The 18854-nt window shown below is 44.0% G+C and overlaps 1 protein-coding gene and 1 long non-coding RNA gene across 2 annotated transcripts; both read right to left on the bottom strand.

The window, feature by feature from the left end:
• Positions 1-1283: 1283 nt before the first annotated feature.
• LOC131011531 (uncharacterized) lies at positions 1284-6304 on the bottom strand. Its single transcript, XR_009096992.1, has 2 exons — positions 5294-6304; positions 1284-4936 (listed from the first exon to the last, which is right to left on the bottom strand). It is a non-coding gene; the product is annotated as an uncharacterized LOC131011531 (long non-coding RNA).
• Positions 6305-13733: 7429 nt separating this feature from the next.
• LOC131008120 (uncharacterized) lies at positions 13734-17698 on the bottom strand. Its single transcript, XM_057935018.1, has 5 exons — positions 17204-17698; positions 16631-17077; positions 15996-16441; positions 14700-15944; positions 13734-14583 (listed from the first exon to the last, which is right to left on the bottom strand). Exons 1-5 carry the CDS (start codon positions 17696-17698, stop codon positions 13734-13736), a joined length of 3483 nt encoding a protein of 1160 aa, XP_057791001.1.
• Between the last annotated feature and the right edge of the window lie 1156 nt (positions 17699-18854).

Consider the following 18854-nt stretch of genomic DNA (forward strand, 5'->3'; position numbering starts at 1 on the left):
ATTTGAAATACTTTATTTGCTTTAGTTCTTATGTTAATTTATTGATTTTTATAGTATATGGTTTGTTTCATATAAAATTTATTATATTGTAACTGAGATGATAATTTTATTCATAATTTTGTTGGCCATAATATTTTTTAATTAATCATTATCAATTATCATCATAATTTGCTCTGTTAGATTAAATGAACACAATTATTTGATATTAATTCAAGCAAATGCCGAATTAGTGGATAAAAACTTTTCTTTCATAAATGGTGAATCGTTCGAAGATGGTGGACTTATTGATTTAAATATTGAAGAAATGCCTAACAAAGGTATTGCATAAACATTGCCAAAATTCTTTTTTTCTATATTTTTACTTGAATTTGTTAATCCATTTTAAACACTAATCTTGAAAATTAATGGAAAATGAGTAATTAATTTGCAAGTTTTAGATGCTAGCTGATGCCTTAACTGACATACATATTATATTAAAAAAAATGTAATTGTGGTTAGTTGAATACACTATACATTTGTCCACTCAATTTTAAAGAAATAAATTATATCGACAAAAATATTGATTCAAGGAGTCGTAGGAGAGTAATTTGTTCTTCGACATAAATATCAAAATCTGTACGATATTTATTTTTTAATTGCACTTTTTTATAACATGCAATTAAATGTAATTTTTGTATAACAGTCGATGGGGAAATAAACTTTTTCAGTACGCAAAATCTAAGTGGTATGTTTATTAGCTTAAAATTAATTTTTATTCTTTTAATGTTTGGTTTAACATTTATATAAAAATACTCTACAAAATATAAAATATTAGTGTTGTGAAAATTACATATTTTATCATATATTCTACCACAAATATTTTAATTATAAAAAGTATCTGTACTTGTAATTTTTCAAATATTTGTAACTATTATAATTGATTGGGCAAATTGCATGAAAATACCCCACTTTATTTCAAATTTGATTTTTTGACAATCTTTTTTTTTGTTGCAAAAATTTGAACGAGCTTTCAATTTGTTGTAATGTCCGTCCGGAGATACCTTCCATTCAATTTTTGGTTGCAATGTCTATCATATCACTACATGGATGCAATGAAATGAAAGCCTTACAGGAAGGTATCTCCGGACGAACATTACAACAAATTGAAAGCTCGTTCAAATTTTTGCAACAAAAAAAAAGATTGCCAAAAAATCAAATTTGAAATAAAGTGGGGTATTTTCATGCAATTTGCCCTAATTGATTTACTATTTATAATACATATACAAAATTTCGCACGAAAATACTAGTTTACCCTAACAAACAACAATTTGATTTCAATATATTATAAATAACTTAAAAATATATGAACTAATTATTTCTATTCGTGGTCAAATTAACAATAGATTTGAATCACAAATTACATTCTACCTCACACAGTGGTGGAAGAAGCCAGGCGGCCAACGGTGGTGGTGACTGCTGCCCAGCATGCTCAATGCAGCGGCTGCCCCTTGCGGTGGCCACCGCGGATATGGTAATGCAGGTGCTCGGAATGGAATTCATATATATATTAAAAAGAAAAATTAAAAATTGAGGGGAACTGTAGCCCCCCTACCCCTATCCGCCACTTCCTCGACTCAGTAAAAATCACTGGCAAATGAACCTAATAACTTGCCCCTCCTCCTTTTACCCGGGCTTGGGACCGGCTGTGGCCAAGCATGCGCCACAGGCGAAGTTACACAAGTTACTAATCTATGCGAAACTAAACAGGGAAATTGAACAAAACTCTAAACGACAAAGTGGGACCAATCAAAACGCCTACCACGGTTGGCATCACAATGTTGCAATAATCATAAAGAATCAAAAACACACCTGCTGCCATGAGGACACATCAAGATTTCCAGACAAACCGTAATTTTAACTAATCAACAAGATGAATGCAACGTGAACTGTAACAGAGCCATATCTGAGCACCAGTCTACTCCTCATTGGTAAAAAGGACCGACTACTATACAGGATAACACCGGCAAGAATAGGCATTATAACATAGACCAAAATCATAATCAAATAGTAGATCTGAAAGACTCAGAGTGTCTTCTACTGCTTCACAACTTGTTAGGACCTTTGTCTCACTTTGTAAGCACATATCTCCACCCAGAAGTACATATACCATTTAGGCTTTTAGTGCACTTTTAGCTACTATGGCACAGATAACTGGCATAAAGATATCAACCTCTCAATGCCCCTCTGTTCATTTCATAAGCAGCAGTAATTCTAAATTCAAAAAGCATTGGAGACGAAGACACCAAAAGAACTTATAACTTGAATAGGGCTGCAAATCAAAAGCTGAGAAGAACAGATAACACGAAAGAAAGCCATTGTCATGTCCTGTCGACGTATTCACTTCTTCCAGCAAATCAACTTGCAACAGCAATCAGCAAGGGATACTAAAAAAAATGAAAAGTAGACAGAAGCCTATGTAGAGTGCATGCCAACCAATCCAAATATAATCCGTGCAGGTCAAGATAGCGACTGTAATATATTCCACTCTGGTAAAAATAGTAACTTCACAGCATCCAAGCCCAGAATCCCCAACAATAGATATAAGATACACAACAAGAACATATCAGAGACGCAATGCAAAGCTTAACGAGCGACAGCAGTAATATTCCATCCACAAGCAAAACTAGTTACTCAGGCTTGAAGTACAGAACCAAAAATGGAGGACCGTCTGTAAGAATGCAAGCAAACATAACAGACAATATGTCACGATATCTCATTGCCAAAAAAAGTACTGAACACAAATTTGACCCTCCAAGAACACAATTAGGTATGAGACAGATAGCTAAAAAGTTATGGGACTATGTTTTGGTACTCTCTTTTCCATATATACATACAAGATCAAGATCAGGTTACCCTTCCCTCACGTAGTACAATATTAGCTATGCACGTTTGGCTATACAGCAATACAAAAACATATATATAATCATGCATCTTTTGAAAATTGCATTACATGCATATAAGTAACGTTAATGAATGTATGCATTGAATTCATATGAGTTTCGTGTGCAACATCATGCAGCTTTATGTTTTAAGTTAAGCTTATGCAATTAAGGATACTAAGGTGCTCCAAAGGCGCGCTTACTATGATCCCTCGCCTATATACACACTAATTATTCAAGATGAGAATAAATGACTCTCTTACTATTCTAGTGTCTTTCCAAATAGATAAATAGCTTAACGAACGGACAAAAAGCTATCTACTAATTCCATATGTTCTCCATAAACATATATTAGTGAAAAGATAGAGAATAAGTAACAATATATGCTACAAATATTCAGATAGATGAATAAGATGATCGGTCAAATAAGTGAGGAGATGGCAGCACAAGGTTCTTCATTTAATCTGCAAGACGTTAGGCTTTCATCATCCATAGCATCTCAAGCAAGAGATGAATAAGACTATTAAACCAACACCACCTCAAAAGAAAAGGAGACCAGTAACATTTTACAGAAGTGACAACGGGAACACACTAACTCCACGTAAAATAAGATCTGACAAAGAAGAACTCAATTGAAACATCTTCAATATCGACTTAAAAACCCAAAAACTAAAATGCCTTTGACCATGCCTAATTGTTAGATGTGTTCGACTAAAATTCATTTTCATGTAGTACCTTCTGTCCTACGCAAACACAGGACAGCATGATATTCAATCCAACCATGAACTCAAGACTATGCCAACAATTAGTACTCCCAACAGCTGAATCTCTTACGATAAAAATTTCCAACCAAATTTAGCACTCTGTTTTTCCAATAGGTAATCAGACGCAAATGTAACCAGTAGAAATGATCCACAACACATTGCTTGCTCTTTATTTATATGATCCTAAACAAAATATATCACCCAGATTAAGCCTAATGAGTTCTGTCCTGAATGAAGAGCCACTAAATAAGACTTCACCTAGGATAACACAAGAGGTTCAACAACATGTTGGAAGCAAAGCAATAATGGACCAAAATGTTTCAGATGGCAAAGATGAAGACAGCTCGAAAGAACATAAAAGCACAACTCAAACCCAGAAAGGTCATTTTTTGCAGAACCACCAGCAAGAGAACCCAGGAAAAGAACCACGGAATGCCCAGACCACCCAAAAAAGTCACCAACAAGGACATGCAGCAACATTTGGAAGGACAGCCTTGAGGCACCCAGTCTTCATCATTTCCCAAATATCCCACCCGTGCAAGGAGGAGCCATAGTCCACATTGAAAATCAACTCAAAACCAAAGCAGCTTTAGCAAAATCACATCTTCATTGCAGCAACATCAGCACAAGTTAAGACACAATAGCATGTTTGTTTTATAAAAATGAAACAAAGTTGGTGAGGAAAAACATAAAGATAAGGAACTCAGCTGCCCAGCCAACATGATATTTGCTTCAAATTTCTTTGCTGAAGTACACCATAAAAGAAGACCATAAGGCATATATCCTTAAAAGTGCAAATAGATCAAAAGCTGATAGGATAGAGATAACACCAGAACAGGTTACAACTCTGTATGGTTTCCCCAGCCCATGAGTGTTCAACCTTTTGATATCTTCCAGCAATATCATTCACCTTGCAAATGCAAATTCTACAAACGGGAGAATGCAGATAGGAAGATAGCGGGCTTATACAGACAAATCCAAGTAAATTGTGCTTTACAAGTTTATCAATGAAATCTTCCATTCTGGAATAATCTACCAAGAAGATACACGCAAATGCAAAATCCAGAGAGATATGAGCTTGTGCAGCACCAGCAAGCAAAGGAACCCAGGAGAGAAACCAAGAAAACCCTCCCAATTTGAAAAGAGATTAGAAATTAGAAATTAGTCCGTTCGTCAAACCTCAAGATACCCAGCCAGCCTTCATCCAGCCTCACAGTGCAACACAGTCCTAGAGAGCCATAGTGCACCATGGTCCTACATCGATTCAATCCTAATATTTGAAATTCACTATACAATGCATAATAGAACACTCGCAGATCATGTCAAAATGAGACTCTAAGATGGAAAAGAAACAATAGTGACGAAAAGATCATAACTCCAAACTCAATCCTTTCAAGGTATTAATTCACCAGAATCTTAGAATCATAAAAAACTTAAAAATATATAATAATCCCAGGTGTTGGAATTTAAAAAGATCATCATAGATAGTTTAAAAAATACTTGTGAACAACCTTTCAAAGTCAAATACAAAGTAATTAATTACAAATAACAATTAAGGCATAAAATTTCACATAAAATAATGTCCTCGTGGACTATAATAAAAGATCATACCTTAAAATCAACTACGTAGTGTTCAAATCCCGAGATACTAAATCACTGACACAATCAAACTACTGGGTAAAAATTGAAAACCAACAGCAACCAAGCACATCAAAACAACGAAACTATAGATACATACTGAACGGAGGCATAACTTTGAAGTAGATGATAAGCATGACTAGAACTGCGAGAAAAAATGAAACAGAGAAGAGGATAGTTAAAAGGGAAGGTGAAACAGAAGCAGCCAGAACTATGGGAACTACGAACTAATATAACAAGTCTCGTATTCACAAAAATCTAGTTGACATAAAAAAGAGGTAAGACTATGAATAAGAAAAAACCAAACAGCAGATGACTTTAGAACAAGACAGCAATTGGTAAATCTAAAAAAGAAAGGCAGATTAGATTCAGCAGAAGTCACCTAAAAGGAGATACTATGAACGCAAAACGGATGCAAGACTTACGAAATAGTTGAGCACGTTCTGCAAATAGAAAGGAAAAGCATAATTGTTGGGATACGTGCCTTCAGTAGGATGAACAAGATGACGGGATAAAGAGTGAAAAATATTTGAATCCATATTTGCAATGATGAATGTCGACATTTACCCGATGATCATGACGAAATCATTGAGAGCCAAGCAACTACTAGATCATAGCGAATATCGCACACAAAACGCATATAAGTCGAAAACTGCAGATGATAGTGATGCTTCTCTAATCTACAAAAACATGAACTTCCAATTTTTATCAGCCAATCTCGTGCGGAATGAAATAACGTCATCAGTCCAAAATCTCAGAATTATAGAAAATCCAACCGTTCATAGAAGAAAAACTAACATCCGCGCACGAATACGAAGAAGGCTAACAGACAGTTATCATACTAATTCAATTCCTTCTTCCACATTTATGTGAATATCGTAGAAACCCAAATCCCCTCGCACGCAGATTAACGAGGAAGAAAAACACGATCAGAAATCAAAACACAAAAATCGAAACCCAAATCCCCTCGCACGCAGACCACACACACGTATGAATGAGAAGTCGAATAGGAGGGGGGTATATATAAGAAGTTGTGGAGGAAATGGACGGATGAGATTAAGTTGATCGTAGGGTGGTAATTGATGCATATCCTTGAGAGTCAGGTCTTCCGATTGGGTTTCGATTTAAGTCGGTGCTGATGACTAAGCCAACCCTCATTGACCGCACGTTACTTACATTCCACGCGTTTTTAGAATTTTCATGCTCGATGGATTTTTACATCAATTTGAAATTAAAATTTAAATGGTCGAAACTTTCATTATAATTATAATTATAATTATAATTAGTATTGTACCCTGCGATGCACACTATCAAAATTTATAAAATTTTATATAAATAGAAATTTAATTATAAATATAAAGAAAAATATTTTAATAAATTAAATGTAATGTATGAAATAACATGCCCAAATATATTACATTATAAATTTTAAAAAAAAATTATCGTACACAATTTTTTCAATAGATGTGTCATCCTCATCATAATTACCACAAATCACAATTTTCAAATTATCAAAGATTAGTAACATTTAATCTATTTTCATACCTCGATAATTAATCACCCATGAATATATCTGGTGATTCAAGGACCAACACCTAATCTATAAAGCGATAAATATAGGCTATACCTAGTGTGAATGATCGGAGAAAGCAAAGTAGACAATCGGAAAAACTCAGAACGGGAGAAAAGTAGCTGCTGTATTCGAAAATAAGAGATAGCGTAGTTACAATGCACGAGCTCAGGCTCTATTTATAGATTACATAGGAGGGCAAAATGGTAAAATCATCTGTGGTGCATGCGCTTGGCGTGATAGAGGGGCATGTCGGTAAATTTGCCTTCACGCGGGAAATCTCCCGCGTCTCTGGCGATTCCGCTGATGAAGGTAGTTCCTCTGGCGAAGGCTGCTTCTCTGGCGAAGATGACCTCTCTGGTGAGGGTGACTTCTCTGGCGAGGGTGACTTCTCTGACGAGGGTGACTTCTCTGGTGTATAAGATGCCTTTAGTGAGTAAGATCCCTCTGGCGAGGATGATTTCCTCTGACGAGTGCGCTTCCTCTGCCATACTTATTCCGCTGGTGGAGTCGATTCCTCTGATTTGCATCATTTCCCTACTCTGCACATATCACTCCTCATCAACCACTCCCCCCTCTAGTCTGGTTGAACCGGGTATTCTTCGTGTTCAACCAGTGAAGTATTGTTAAAGCCAGCGCTGTGCTGTTTTCCCTGGTCCCTGCAAATCATGAAGATATGAGAATTCTACACTTGTAAGAAGATAAGGGTAAGCCTTGTAAATTGTTCTCTGGCGTTTTTGTTACTCCCTCCCCTGGTCTGACTAGTTCACTCTGGGACGATGCAACTAGTCAGAGGATTCGCCCGCGTGGATGACGTCATCAGCATTAAATGCCCGCCCTCTCTACAGTGCTTTTTCCGTACCCCGAGGTTACCTTTTAACTTTTGCGTCTTTTCGTCTCTCCGTAGAAATTCTTAGCCATTGATTAATTCCCGTATGCCACGCGTCATTCATCCCGTATGGTGGTAGTTGCCCGCATACATTACTTAGTCAGTTTCGAAATGTTGCTTCCCACTATTCATCTTCTCCACTTTTTCCCTAATTCCTTCATCTGCGATTTCCGGCGATTCTCTCCCTGTTCCGGCGTATTTTCCCGCGACCCCTCCGCTCCAGTTTTTACTGTCAATCTTTTCCTGACCTAGGTAACTCGCGTATCCTCTTCTCCCGATATTTTGTGTTTAGTGTAAGTAGTTTTGAAATTTGTTGGTGCTCTGATTGAGCGTGCTAGAAACCCTAGGATTAAAATTTCTGATAATGGCTTCCACTTCCGCTCCCCAGCCCTCACGTTCGCCCTCTCCCCGAGATTCTTCATCTTTCTCCCCCCAGCCTCAGGGTCTTGAAAACCCTCCTTCCCCCTCCGTCTCACGTGACTCTCAGGCTACTCCCAGTCTCCCTCATCCCAAAAAGAAAACTAAAAAGGCTCCCCAACCCCCTAAACCTGTCCCCGCTTCTCGCCTTAGCTTCACGGCGATGGAAAAGATGAGAAGCAAGTGTCGTTTCCCTGACGGTTTAAGATTCGAGGCCTTCTCTAAAGCCTCGAAACCCCCGGAACAACTTCGTGACCACAAAACAATAGCCATCTGGCAAGCCCAAATAGACGCTGGCCTAAGGCTTCCTCCTCCTCCTCTCCTGGTTGACGTCTGCAACCATTTTCACATCCCCTTTTATCAAGTTACCTCTTCTGCCATCCGAAGGTTATATGCCTTCCATATTCTCTGCCGAGCCCATGGTGTTGGGGACACCGCCAAACTGTTCTGTCAGACCCAATCTCTCTGCATGCAGGGCAGTCCCTTGTATAGCTTTGCCGGTCTTCAGAAATATCCCACCTCCTTCCTTTCCTCCTTAAATTCTTTTGACAAGAATTTTTTGTTTAATTACTGTTACGTGCGCACCCTAGTTGGTTCCTGGCGCGATTATGGCGCCTTGGAGCTGGAGTGGCATAGTCTTCGGACTACCTATAAACCAGCCTCTCAAGCTGCTCCCTCCAATTTTGACCTGGGCATCATAGCCCACCTTAATGCCATGAATAAGGCTGAGCCCCTATCCTGTAAATATCTCGCCGAGAACAATTCGGCTCTGGCGTACAATGGCTTATTTCCCCTATATCCAAAGAACTCAATAGGTAAAAAATATGAGTTAGAAAATATATTAATTTTTGTTACCCTGATTCTAACGGTGTAGAATTTTTATTTGCAGACATGTCTTGGAGGAAACAATGCGGAGCCAATTTGGCTGCCGTTGCTTCTCCCACCCGCAGCGGGGAACATGGCTCAGGGGGCTCTGCTTCCCGCACGGACCTTCCCGTTCAACCCACTGGGTCCGAGATGGTTATCACTCTCCCTGTGGCAGAGGTCGCAGAGCGAAATGTGGAAGCCTCACGCACATTTGATGCAGAGGAGGTCGATGCAGGTGGCCTTGTTCACGGGCGCAGACGCCCCAGTACTGGTGACGCATCTGGTACTGGTGGAAAAGATGTCCAAATTGTGGACATTACTGACGAGGTTCCTTCTCCCCACTCTGCCCAGGACACCGCCACTCCCGATCTCTCGAAGAAGCGGAAGAGGGGCTCTCTGATCTTCGTGGGTGAGAAGGAGAGACAAGAAAGCCTGAAGAAGGCTGGCAAGTCCGCGAATCCAGCCAAGAAGTCTGCTGGTGGTTCAAAAGTCCCTCCTTCCGCTGGGGGAAAGGGCAAGGGCAAGGCTGTGGTCCCCGCTGTTGATGAATCAGAGGATACTGTCCCTGGCCCGATTTCAAGTTTGTCGGGGCAGGGGTTTATTGATGCCTTGTCTTCTCGTGTTCATTCGAAAGACAAGGAGAAAATGGAGAACTTGACACGAGGGGCTCTGGCAAGTCTGCTTGCCCAGACGGCTCTTCAGGTATTTTGCAGCTTGTATCCTTATCTAAAAATTTAAGTTATTAACCTTTTGACTGTTCTAGTGGCCCCCGTTTCTCTGAAGAAAATCATTCCTTCAGCGAAGAGTATTTCTTTGTTCTGACATGATCCATTCTATTTCCTTGTAGGTGGAGTCTCGGCTCTGGGGAGCTATCCTGGGCATCCACGATTATGATGTGCTGGAGAAAGAGAGAGAAAAAGAGCAGGCGGACATTGCCAAGCGTGACGACGCCGTCGCTGGGGTAGTGGAGCGCCTGAGTGGAGCTGAGGCAGAGATTGCTGAGTTGAAGGCCAAACTGGCCCAAGTAGAGGTGGAAAAGTCGTCCCTGGCCTCCGAACTGACAAGGGTGACGAAGGAGAGTCATGAGAGCCTTATCAGATTCAAGGCGGGGTACGAAAAAGACTACAGGGAGTCCCGACGTAGTTGGAGGAAAACACTTGTGGAGGCCCAGAACCGTGCTTATGTCCTGGGGGCACGGGACCAGCGTCTGGAGTACTTCTTGTCCCCTCAAGGCCAACACTTCTTGGAGGTGATGTTGGAGGGCACCTTGGAGGCCTTCAAGCGGACTCCCGAGTACCTGGAAGACTTCGGGCCCCTCTTTGCTTACGTGATACAGCAATCCGCCACGAAGGCGTTGGAGATGGCAGGAGCGTCCCCGGAGCAGCTTGCCACCCTGAACCTGCTGGCCTTGATGGAGAACATCAAGGATGAAGACGTGAACAAACTGATGGGAATTCCTGCAAACTCCCCGCAGAAGCCAGTGTGGTGGTATCCAGTGCTGGAGAAGGTCCTTCCTTATTTTGCTTTTGGGGTCGGGTCTGACTCGTTGCCCTCTGCCCCCATGTATATGCCTGCCTTCTCTGCTTCCCTAGTTGGCTTTGTGAACCGGTTGCGGGATCCTACTGGCAACAGCACCCAGACCTTTGCTCAGTACAGCATGGAGCCTCCCCTGTCCTCTGATCTGGCGGCCTCAGCCTTTGACGATTCTGCTTCCTCCTCCTCCGCAGTGGATAAACTTTTTGTCTTGTACAGAGATGAGAAATCATACGTACAAGAAGCTGCGAAGCTGCTGGACGTGGATTCCCGTCTCCCGAAGATGAAGGAAGCTGGCATGCTGCCGGTGTTTACAGAGGGAGCCTCTGCTAGCCAGGTCCCCGCAATTGCCACCTCTGCTTCAGTCTCCCCTGCCCCTGCTGAAGATTCATCTGTTCCTCCTGCTTGATAACCCTGCTCTCCTTTTTGATTTGGCAAATATTTTTGTAACTTTTCAATTTCCAAAAACTTGATACTTACCTCTGATGTTCAATGTATAGCTTGCCTCTTTGGCATTCTTTGTTTGAATGAGATTGCTTTGCTATTTGTCTTGCCTTTTAAGTTTCTGTGCTGCTTCTGACTTCCTTTGTACTTCGTGTTATTTTTGTTATCCGCTGATGTTGAGTTTGCGTTCCCGGATCTCCAACTGTGGTATATATTTTTGGTGTTGATGTTGATTTCTGACTTTGTTGAAATCTGAATGACCTCTCTGCTGATTTTGACTGGCTCCTCTGGCGAGGATTTTGATGACTCCTCTGGCGAGAATTTTGATGACTCCTCTGGCGAGGATTTTGATGACTCCTCTGGCGAGAATTTTGATGACTCTTCTGGCGAGGATTTTGATGACTCCTCTGGCGAGGATTTTGATGACTCATCTGGCAAGGATTTTGATGACTTCTCTGGCGAGGATTTTGATGACTCCTCTGGTCGAGGATTTTGATGACTCCTCTGGCGAGGATTTTGATGACTCTTCTGGCAAGGATTTTGATGACTTCTCTGGCGAGAATTTTGATGACTCCTCTGGCGAGGATTTTGATGACTCCTCTGGCGAGGATTTTGCTGCTGCTTTCCGTTCAAGCCTTCCTTTGTTGCTTCCCATCCAATGCATTCCTTTGCTGCTTCCCATCCAAGCACTCCTTTGCTGCTTCCCATCCAAGCTTGAAAACTCTGCGCGGAGCATGGAAGACCCGGGGGGGCGTAACCAACTTTCGCGGCTTACGATTAAATAGTAACCCTCTGCGCGGAGCATGGAGGACCCGGGGGGTGCAACCAACTTTTGCGGCTTACGATTAAATAGTAACCCTCTGCGTGGAGCATGGAGGGCCCGGATGGCACAACCAACTTTCGCGGCTTACGATTAAATAGTAACCCTCTGCGCGGAGCATGGAGGACCCGGGGGGTGCAACCAACTTTCGCGGCTTACGATTAAATAGTAACCCTCTGCGCGGAGCATGGAGGACCCGGGGGGTGCAACCAACTTTCGCGGCTTACGATTAAATAGTAACCCTCTGCGCGGAGCATGGAGGACCCGGGGGGTGCAACCAACTTTCGCGGCTTACGATTAAATAGTAACCCTCTGCGCGGAGCATGGAGGACCCGGGGGGTGCAACCAACTTTCGCGGCTTACGATTAAATGGCTTCCCTCTGCGCGGAGCATGGAGGGCCCGGATGGCACAACCAACTTTCGCGGCTTACGAGCGCTTCCCTCCCTCTGCGCGGAGCATGGAAGGCCCGGGTGGCACAACCAACTTTCGCGGCTTACGAGCGCTTCCCTCCCTCTGCGCGGAGCATGGAAGGCCTGGGTGGCACAACCAACTTTCGCGGCTTACGAGCGCTTCTCTCTGCGCGGAGCATAGAGGGCCCGGATGGCACAACCAACTTTCGCGGCTTACGAGCGCTTCCCTCCCTCTGCGCGGAGCATGGAAGGCCCGGGTGGCACAACCAACTTTCACGGCTTACGAGCGCTTCCCTCCGCTCTGATGGCAGCGTGATTCCTCTGCTTTTCCCTTGACTTGCTGAGGAGCAATTTTTGGATTTTCGAATTTGAAAATTGGGGACTACGGGTATACACCCTACTCCCCCCCTGGTGACATGTGCAATACTCTGTTATGAACATGTTGGCCCAATTACTCCTTATTCCATCTCCGGCCCATAAACTCGCGTGAGCCCGTTACCTCTTAGCCCTTTTCTTAAGCCCAAAACCCTCTCTATATATACCCCTCCACCCTTCTTGACCTAGCTTAGAATCCCTTATCTTCTTTCCGCCGCCCCAATCTGATCTCCTCTCAAACCCTAGATCTCCCGACCCTTTGTCTCTCGTATCATGTATCCCCTCCTATCTTGGTTGTAAAGCACTCAGTCGGGGGAGTGAGTCCTGTTAAGAAAGTGCACCATGTTGAAAACTGAAAAAACAGGACTCTCCCCCGCCTGAGAGTTTTATCTCCAGGGTTCCTGAAGAAAACTTCCTCGTCATCCCTAGTTTGGTTATAAAGTACCCAATTGCGGGAAGTCCTATTCAGGGCACCCACATCTTTGAAGGCTCCGCCCTTCCCTTTGTGTTTCCGGGGTAGATCTCCGGTATTGTGGTTGCAGGGAGCAGGCTTCCGGCAATCGGGAGCATTATCATCGGCTTCCTGAGATCTGGATGTTGGTTGGTCTGTTCCTCTTCTGTACTCTTTCTTTTTGGCACTTTGACTTGTTTGTTTGTTTTTTTTTTCTTGGTGTTCTGCAGGTGTGGGGTAGATCTGGAGTAGATTTGAGAAGTGAGCATGTCTCAGCGGAGAAGAAGAGCTTGAAGTGTTGGCGCATGGAAGAGAAGTCGTCAGTCCCTGATGTTTGCTTTCCCTTTGACCTGCTAAGAAGCAGTTTTTGTATTTGTTTCTCCCTTGTCCTGCTAAGAAGCAGTTTGTATTTTGAATTTGTAAATTGTGGGCTAGGGGTATACACCCTACTCCCCCCCCTGGTGACATGTGCAATGCTCTGCATGAACATGTTAAGTAGCATATGTGATGTAAAAAAGTGATAATTTAAAGTAAATAAAACAACGCCAGGGAATTCCCTAGAACCACATATCTGTTTTATTGATATTATGGCCCCGGACCTCGTTAAAACCACTGTAGGGAAAAAGAGTATCCGGTCTACATTGGCAATAGTCCTGCTAAGTAGCAGTTATACATAGAACTTTTTGAGATTGTTAATATTCCATGGTCTAGGAAGAGCTCTGCCGTCTGGATCGACAATGTATAAGCTCCACCCCCTATGACCTCTGTGATGATAAACGGGCCTTCCCAATTAGCTTCGAACTTGCCCACTGCCTTCAATGCATCAGCCCGCTTGAGAACCAGATCCCCCTTTGACAATTTCCGCGCTCTGACCCGCTTGTCATACCCTGCCTTGATAATGCCTTTGTATTTTGCTGCTCTGACCCGGGCTTCATCCCTCTGTGCTTCCACCAAATCTAGCTCTGCTCGACGAAGTTCAGCATTGTGCTCAGTGTCGTAGGTTGTTATCCGATATGATTCCAATCTTGCCTCCGCTGGTATTACCGCATTAGATCCATACACCAGGGTAAATGGTGCTTCACCCGTGGCTGTCTTTGGGCTAGTGCGGTAGGCCCAAAGTACAGTATCCAGCTCCTCCACCCATTTGCCTTTGCTCTGAGTCAGCCTCTTCTTAATCCCTTCGCATATTGTCCTGTTGGCCAACTCCACTTGGCCATTCGCTTGCGGATGAGCTACCGAGACGAATCTTTGAGTGATGTCCATCCGATCACAGAAATCCGCGATCCTCTGCCCAGTGAACTGGGTTCCGTTGTCAGAGACGATGATCCTGGGCACGCCAAATCTGCAGCATATATTCCGCCAAATGAAGCGCTCCACAGTCACCTCATCGATTTTCCCCACAGCTTCAGCCTCTACCCACTTAGAAAAGTAATCCACTGCTACGAGCAGAAAACATTTGCCCCCGGTGCCGTGGGCAGCTTCCCGACTATGTCGATACCCCACTTGTCGAATGGACATGCAGCGTACATAACACCCATAGGCTCCCCTGGAATGTTGATTCTCCCGGCGTGTCTCTGGCAAGCCTCACACTTGCGGACGAACTCTCTGGCATCTTTGTTGATATTAGGCCAGTAGAACCCTGCCCGAATGATTTTGCGTACAAGGTCCCGGAATCCCGTGTGACCACCACAACAACCTGCATGAACTTCGTTTAAAGCAAAGTTAGCTTCCTCTGGAGATAAGAATTTTAGTAAAGGCTGGGTAAAGGATCGTTTGTATAGTTGGTCATTAAGCAAGCAATAATTTTCGTATCGGGCCCTCTGATTAGATTCCTTGTTCAACCACTCCCCTGTCTTGAGAAAGTGTAAAATAGGAGCCCGCCAGTCGTCTCTGATCTCTACGGAGAAGACCTGTGAAGTCCCCATCTCTCTGGTATCACAGAGTAAAATAATTTCAGCACTCCAGGTTTGTTCCACTGCACTAGCCATTCGCGCCAGTAGGTCTGCTTTCGTATTATCCTCTCGAGAAATCTGCTCGATTTTGAATTCCATAAACTTGTCCTTCATCTCGCTGAGCTTGCGGTGGTACGCCCTCATGCGTTCTTCTTTGACACTATAACCCCCTGAATATTGTTGGGCCACTAACTGGGAGTCTGTCTTGATGATGACACATTCGGCCTTGAATTCTGATAAAATGTGCGCCCCTCTGACCACAACTTCATACTCCGCTTCATTGTTGGACAGTCGGCAAGTGAATTTGATTGCAAACTGATATATACCATACCCCGGTGATGTGATGTATACCCCAATTCCGCATCCCTCTTTTGTCACTGATCCATCCACAAAGGCAACCCAAAATTCCGGTATGGGACGGCGAGTTGTTTCTTGGATGAAATCTGCCAATGCTTGTGCTTTGATCGCTGTTCTTGGCTCATACTCCACATCATACTCCCCCAACTCCACAGCCCACTTCACCATTCTGCCCGACAAATTCGGGCGCCCCAGCACTTGTTTAAAAGGTAAGGCAGTGCGCACCACTACCCGATGTGACAGAAAATACGGCCTCAACTTTCTCGCCGTGACCATGACCGCCAGAGCAACCTTCTCTATCTCTGTGTAATTCAATTCAAGACCCTGGATGATTCGGCTGACGAAGTAGATAGGTTTCTGGTGACTTCCCTCCTCTCTGATAAGCACAGAGCTGATTGCATCTTCCCCCACTGCTATGTACAGATACAACGTTTCTCCCGGGACCGGCTTGGTCAGAGTCGGGAGTTTTGCTAGATATACCTTGAGATCTTCAAATGCCGCTCGGCATTCCTCTGTCCATAGAAATTTAGTGCCCTTCCTTAAGATTTTGAAAAACGGCATGCTGCGCTCTGCCGACCGTGATATAAACCTGCTCAGAGCAGTGGTGCGCCCATTTAGAGTCTGCACTTCCTTGATCCCTCTGGGTGGTGTCATTTCCATGATGGCCTTGACCTTCTCTGCGTTAACCTCGATCCCTGCAGGGGTAACCTTGTAGCCCAAGAATTTGCCTGTTGTGACCCCAAAAGTACATTTTGCTGGATTCAGCATGAGCCGATGTTTTCTAACCACAGTGAAGATCTCCTCGAGATCAGAGACATGGTCCTCTGCCCTTATACTCCGCACAAACATGTCATCCACATACACAGAGATATTCTTGGAGAGCTGTTCCTTGAAGACTTTTTCCATCATCCGCTGATACGTAGCTCCCGCATTTTTTAAGCCAAATGGCATACTCCTCCAGCCGTAAACCCCGTAACAGACGGCAAAGGCCGTTTTGGCAATGTCTCCTCTGTTCATTTTAACCTGATGGTATCCCTGATACGCGTCCATCATAGATAGTAAAGCGCATCCCGAAGTGGCATCCACCAGCTGGTCAATCCTCGGCAGAGGATAGTGGTCTTTTGGGCAAGCGGCGTTCAGATCTCTGAAATCGACGCACATTCTCCACGTATTTGTTTTCTTTGGTACCATCACCGCGTTTGAAATCCACTCTGAATATTGCACTTCCACAATGTGCCCTGCTTCCAACAACCCATAGACCTGTTCCCTTATTGCAGCGTCCTTCTCGGCCCCAAAATTCCTTGTTCGTTGCTTTACTGGCTTTATTTTAGGATCCACATTGAGGCAGTGCTCTGCCAACCCTCTGTCAATTCCCTTTAAATCAGCGGTGCTGAATGCGAACACATCCGCATTTCTGCGCAAGCAAATAATGAGCTCGTCTCTGACTTGATCACTCATGGAAGACCCAATTTTGGTCTGAAAACCCTCTTTCCCTGGGAACAATTCGATCATGTTGCAAACATCACTAGTAGACACCAGCGCGGTTTTTTCTGTACTGTCCCTGTCTTTCAATACGTCTGCCAATTCCTGGCGCTCCTCTGCCGAGGCATTCACTTCGCCCACCTTCCCCTTCTTCCGTGTATCCAATCCCTCTGTCACTCTTTCCCTTTTCTGTCCCGCTGAATGTGTAAGCATTTGTACATGGCAAGCTTTCGATGCTGTTTGATCACCACAAACTTCTCCCACTCTCCCTCCCTCGATGGGGAATTTCATTTTCAGGTGAAACATAGAGATCACCGCCCTAAACGCCATCAATGCAGGCCGGCCAAGTATCACATTGTAGGAGGGCTTTGGCATGTCGACCACCAAGAACCGCACCATCCTAGTTTTGCTATTAGCAGCTGTAGTACCGAGATTTAACGGTAACTCCACATAACCCAGAGGCATGACCATTTCTCCTCCGAACCCAAACAAAGGGGCATTCGTTGGCTCAATATGAACGTCGATTCCCATGTTTTGAAGGCACTCCCAATATAAGATATTCACCGCGCTGCCTGAGTCTACGAAAACACGGTGAACGATACAGCCGGCAATATCCGCCATAATAACCAGTGCATCATCGTGCGGGTACATTAGTGTACGTAGATCCTCTGCCCCAAAGGTGATCATCGGCTCTTCTGCCGCGGTTGTAACTTCCATAACCTGCTTGTGGTAGTATCCTGACTTCACTGCTCTGACCACTTGTTTCTTAGCCCTATTTGATGTGGGCGTCCCATTCTCTCCACAAATCATATGAACTTCCCTCCGATACGGGGGAGGAGGTGCTTGTCTTTCTGGCCCTTCCCTACGATTATCCCAATTGTCATTTCTCTGATCCCTATTACTCCCATGTTCTTGTCGTTGATCCCGGTTATTTCTCTGATCCCTCTGATCTCTATGATCCCTCTGGTCCCTATGATCCCTCTGATCATTCCTCCTCTGGCCCTCATTTCCTCTGTCAATGAACTGGTCGAGGTTTCCCTGGCGCACTAGTAGCTCTAACTGATGCTTGAGATGCCCGCAATATTTTGTGTAGTATCCGAAAGAGTTGTGATACTCACACAGCTTATTATTAGGCCCCTCCTGTGGCGGCCCATCCCGGTAGGTTCCCGGAGCCCGAAAAAATGGTTGATCCTTTACCAAATGAAAGATTTCCTCCTGTGGTTTATTTAAAGGCGTGTATTCAGTAAACCGCGTGACTTCGTTCACGGTACGTTGCTGCTGGGGCGGTATTCCTCCTTGGGGTGGCAGTACCATCGGAGGTAACCCTCTGAATGGTGCTCTGTCCTGGTGTCTCTGTCTCTCTGGTGCTTCCTCAGCTCTTTTAACTTTATGTTTATCGTTTTCCGCTTTTCTCGCCATCTTGGCGTCTTCCAACTATAGATAGCCTGGCAACCTTGCCATAATATCGTCAAAATCCCTCGCTGGTCGGATCTGTAGCTCGTCAAAGAATAGCCCCGGCTTGAGCCCTCTGACGTAGGCACAATTCTTAATCTGAGATTCCGCCTCTGGCACCTCCAGAGCGGCTAAGTTAAATCTGGCAGTGTATTCTCTCAATGTTTCAGTTTGATCTTGTTTGATATCCATCAGCGACAGAGCTGACTTCCCCACCCTTCGCGAGCTTGTGAACTGTCGTAAGAAGCGGGTCTGTAAATCCTCAAAGGAGTGAATAGAATTGGGGGCAAGCGTTCCGAACCATAGCTGGGCTGGTCCAGTGAGAGTAGTGGAGAAGATGCGGCACTTGATGCCCTCAGTATACATATGCAGTGTGACCAACCCTTCAAAACGATTGAGGTGGACCTCTGGGTCGGTAGTGCCATCGTAATCTAGCGAGATGGGTTTATAGCTCCTGGGTAAAGTGTCTGCCAAAATATCATCAGAGAAAGGACTACGGTTGCTGATAGGATGA

This window comes from Salvia miltiorrhiza, chromosome 2, assembly GCF_028751815.1.
Source record: "Salvia miltiorrhiza cultivar Shanhuang (shh) chromosome 2, IMPLAD_Smil_shh, whole genome shotgun sequence".
Classification (NCBI taxonomy): domain Eukaryota; kingdom Viridiplantae; phylum Streptophyta; class Magnoliopsida; order Lamiales; family Lamiaceae; genus Salvia; species Salvia miltiorrhiza.